General features: G+C 52.5%; 1 protein-coding gene across 1 annotated transcript; it reads left to right on the forward strand.

Annotated features, from left to right (window-relative positions):
* Positions 1-843: 843 nt before the first annotated feature.
* IER5 (immediate early response 5) lies at positions 844-3,011 on the forward strand. Its single transcript, XM_067728826.1, has one exon. The coding sequence runs from the start codon at positions 1,073-1,075 to the stop codon at positions 2,048-2,050; it is 978 nt and encodes a 325-aa protein (XP_067584927.1). The 5' UTR covers positions 844-1,072; the 3' UTR covers positions 2,051-3,011.
* Positions 3,012-4,577: the final 1,566 nt, after the last annotated feature.

The raw sequence follows: 4,577 nt of genomic DNA on the forward strand, positions 1-4,577 counted from the left end.
TATTTGTATTTTTAGAACTTGTTAGATTTTTCCAAGGATGGACTGGTCAGTCCTCGTGTTGAAGAAAAATCATTTTGGAGAACGTGTACCACCTTTCATTGTAACTGATGTGACAACTGTGTTGGTTCTAGAATCTAGAGAACAAAGTGATAGATGCTAGCTTTAGTGGAGAACCAAAAACTTTGTACGTAGACACAAAGCCTTGATAAGCAGTCAGAAACTTTGGAACTTTTAGAACCCTCTTTTTCTTTCTTCGGTGTTAAAACTGACAGGTGCTAACGAGTGTATGTGACTCTAGAAGGCAAGGGATTTATCCAAAATTAATATCTGCTAAATATCTTGTAGTAACACTATTTGTTATCCAAGGGTATCCTGTGCCACGTTTTGCCATCATCTCCATTTCTATCGGGTTGCCCCGGAGCTTACGGGTGTGTGACGCCTTGCAAACGGTGGCGGGGGAGGGAGGAGTGTTGATCAGGGAAGGATCAGGACTTTATTGCAGAGCAAAGTCCACCACCATACTCGGATGAAAGTTCGAATGGTTTAGTTCGCTTTGGTTCCGGCAAGTAGCGCACAGGCCAGCAAGTTTAAGTACAAACAACACCGTGGCCATCCAGGCCCCCGCCGCTCGGAGCACTGGCCCCGACCCGCCGGTCAGCGGTCGCGCGCGTCGCCCCCTTTAAGAGCCTGCTCCGCGGGACCAACGTTCGAATGGCCCTGGTGCCCCTCCTCGGTCTCCGATTGGCCGCGCGAGGCGCACGAGGGCGCGCCGATCGGCCCCGGAACGGTTGGCGGCCCTTCGCTATTGGCTGTCGGGAGGCCTTTATAAGGCGCCCGGAGGCCGGACTGCCCTCAGTTAGCGACCCGACCCCAACCTGGCTGACAAGCTTAGGTGGGGAGGGCGCAAGCCTGCGAGCGCGTCGCCGGAGCCGTTTCTATTCGGAGTCCTCAGAGATCCAGGCTCCACTCCTGGGGCGGACTCGTTGACGCCTATCGTTCCCGTCTCAGCTTCGGAAGGTGGGTCGGGGCTCACTCCCTCACCTCCGCGCCAGCCCTGGGAAGGCGAGGCAGGATGGAGTTCAAACTGGAGGCTCACCGCATCGTCAGCATTTCCCTGGGCAAGATCTACAACTCGCGGGCCCAGCGTGGCGGTATCAAGCTGCACAAGAACCTCCTGGTCTCGTTGGTGCTCCGCAGCGCCCGCCAGGTCTACCTGAGCGACCCGTGCCCCGGACTCTACCTGGCCGGTCACCCGGGGGCCCCGGCGCTGCCGCAGCAGCCTGGGGAGTCGGTGTCCGGGCCACCCGCGTGCTGGGGGGAGCCACCTCCGCCGGCCGCCTGTGCCGCCTGGCCGGAGCCCGAGCCCCAGCTGGCGCTTCCTGCCGTCCTAGAAGTGCCACGGGCGGGTGACGCGGAGCCCGCAGCCCCGGTGACGGGCGCCGGGGACACTCTTCAGGGCGGAGAGGCGGAGGCGGCGGAAGCTGCCTGGCGCCGCGTGGAGGGACCGCGAGAGACGGCGGTCGGAGGAGCCGGGGTTCCCGCCGGAGGCTCAGACGTCTTCCCCCAGGGGCCTGGGGCAGCGCGCCGTCCCTGGGGCTGCCCCCCGGGGGACGAGGACAAGATGAGCGTATCTCCGCGCGTGGACGGCTGCCGCGCGCCTAGCCCCGCCGGGCCCGAGCCCCCCGTGCCGCCCGCCGTCTGCCCCAGGAAGCGCGGCGCGGAGGGCGTGGGCGGCGGCCCCGCGGACCGCCCGGCGCCCGGCTCGACCCCGCTCAAGAAACCCCGCCGGAACTCAGAAGAGCAGTCGGGCGGGGCGGCGGCGGGGGCCGCGCAGGAGGAGGAGGAGATGGAGACCGGTAACGTGGCTAACCTCATTAGCATCTTCGGTTCCAGCTTCTCGGGACTCTTACGGAAAAGCCCCGGGGGCGGCCGGGAGGAAGCGGAGGGAGAGGAGAGCGGTCCGGAAGCCGCCGAGCCCGGGCAGATCTGCTGCGATAAGCCGGTGCTGAGAGACATCAACCCTTGGAGCACTGCCATCGTGGCCTTCTGAGCCCTCGGGTCCCCGAGCGGGAAGGAGATTGAGCAGCGGGCGTCCCGACGTGAGGGCTGGGCCCCTCCGGCTGCGAGGACGCCCCAGAGGCCGTCGGCGCCGAGCGCGAGGAGGAGACCGGGTGCCGCCGGGCGGCACCGACTGCCCTCGGGCTTGGCGGCCGGCTGTGCGGAGCCTCTCGGGTCTCCTCTTGAGACTGGGCAGTGTGAGGCGTGTCGGAGGAGCACGATCGTGGACTTTTGTGTTTGTGTCTGTTAGTTTGTCTCGTTGAATGAAGACTATTTTGTCTCTCTGGAGTGCATCCCCCCTTCCCCTGGGCTTGGGAGGTTGGGGGCAGACAGGGACTTTCCGCCGCCGGCAGCACCGAGAAGGAAGCGGCGAGAGAGGCCGGGCCCGGGGAGTTCCCCGTTCGCTGTCGGGGGAGGAAGGGACTTTACACAGACCCCTCATGTGAAGCTAGAACCGCACCGGGGCCAGGAGCGGCGTTTCCTCACTGGATTTTCTCAGACTAGAGGGATTTCGTCTGGACTAGGGGCTTGTGGTATTTCTCCCCCTCCCCACCTTTCTCTCTCCCTGAAGAAACGTTTATACCCTGTGATCACTCTGGGAAAGGGGAGCGTTAGCGGCCCTTGTCTTCCCCACAGGGAAAATGCTTGATGAACTTCACGGCAGAGTTCAAGCTTGGAAATACGGAGTTTATAGAGAAGAGATTTATTTTTTAAAAGCTCTAGATCAGACCTACTACACAGTGCTTTTAAAAACTGTTTAAGGAAACAAAGTTTACAGACAGCAGCCCTAAGTGGAAAGACCTTATGGGTTTGTAGATAGTGACTCCAGTCTTTGTTGTATAAAGGTTGGGGGAGCTGACAAGGTTTTTGTACAGTATTTTCTCCTTCGTTGTTTTGATTTTTGTATAAAAATGTAACTACGTGTCTAACACGTATTAAATATTTTGAAGCAACTTCACCGCCTCCTTGTCTGTAATCACCTGTCTGGGTTGGGAGGGAGGAAAGTGGGAGGAGGGGAACTATGGTCCACGTGGAAAATTGAAGGTGTGGTTCTTAATATCAGTGGTTCACAGACTGGGGACATTGTTTGCTGGCTTCACTAAGTATCGAGAGAGACACGTTTAATTTCTCCTTCACATCAAGAGGAGTGCTCTTAGATACTAATATCAGTGGTATGCCAGTTTCTTGAAACCTGCCACTGCAACTGCCTTTTCTAAAGTCTAGGCAATTTGAGTTTTTACAGCCCAGTCTTACAGTGTCTAATATTAAATAACTTAAGTGCCAACTTCTGAAGCCCTTCCCATCCACGGAAGTGTTTTTCACTTAAAATTTTTAGTTTCCTGTTAGGTCACATGGGTCATCTTTCAACTTTGTTACTGAAAAAAAACCTGACATATGAAGGAAGCTGATGAGACTGACATGCCCAGCTGATCAGGGCTACCTCTGCATTCCAGTGGATGTCAGGATGGAATTTTCAGTGCTTAAAAAATTTTTTTTTTAATTATATTTGTAGAAAGTAAATGCATCAGTGAAAGGAAATAGCTTGTGTCAAGCTAGATAAGGACAGTAGGCCAAGGAGGGCTAGACAAGTTTATTTAGCAAAACCTGATTTGCTTTTGTCACCCAAATGGTGACATCAGTGTTTGGGCCATAGCAAACACTTCGATGATGACAGCGAAGTCATCTATTGATTTTTTTTGTAATACAGTTACTGCGTTTAAGAGCTTTTTGTCTAAGGCAAAATGTTGAGTATTTTGAAAGGTATTCAATTATCTATTTCAGAAACAAATCAGAGAATGGTGTCTTAAAATACGGTTGATAAGACTTTAAAAGATGGAATTGTTCTAAAACATCTTATGAATAAATCGGGTGTTTATGAGATGGGAGAAATTGAGGAAACATTAGACAAAGCTTTAAGAAAGGGTAATTTCCTTTGGGCAGAAGGAGCATATGAATGGTGCTTTGCCCTCCCTAAAGTCCTGATGGTATGAACTTCTGTCATAGCCGAGTAGGCCCGTGTTTTGACATTTTTGCAAATTTATTAGTGATTGATTAAGCCTAAGGAACTTTCTGTGTTATGCTTCATCACCATAAATAATATATTCATAGAATTAAACATTCCCTAATCGGAGTCTTGTTAAAATTAGTTTGTTTTTCTTTCAGAGGTTAGTTAAGTTCTGTTACAGCCACAAGAGATCTGTTGCGTGCTGGCTGCATAAACTGAAGATGTCCAGGGCCTTAATTCTGCAAACATTTCCTGTTGCTAGAAAGTAATGATTATGCTTGAACAGATGTCTCAGTGCATTTTTATATTTGAAAGAGGGTAACATTCGGTGTGTTTGAGTTGATGTGTTTTGGTTGAGATGAAAATCCCCATTGATCCTTGTTTTCACATTAAGATGAACCATGGAACCATGTGTCTGCTTAATTTAGAGAAGGTAAATGGACATATCTGATAGTTAGGGAAATACAGCTTTGTAGGAAATAAGTAAAGATCATTAATCTGTTTGATTGTAGAA

The sequence above is a fragment of the Pseudorca crassidens genome, chromosome 2, assembly GCF_039906515.1.
Source record: "Pseudorca crassidens isolate mPseCra1 chromosome 2, mPseCra1.hap1, whole genome shotgun sequence".
Lineage (NCBI taxonomy): Eukaryota > Metazoa > Chordata > Mammalia > Artiodactyla > Delphinidae > Pseudorca > Pseudorca crassidens.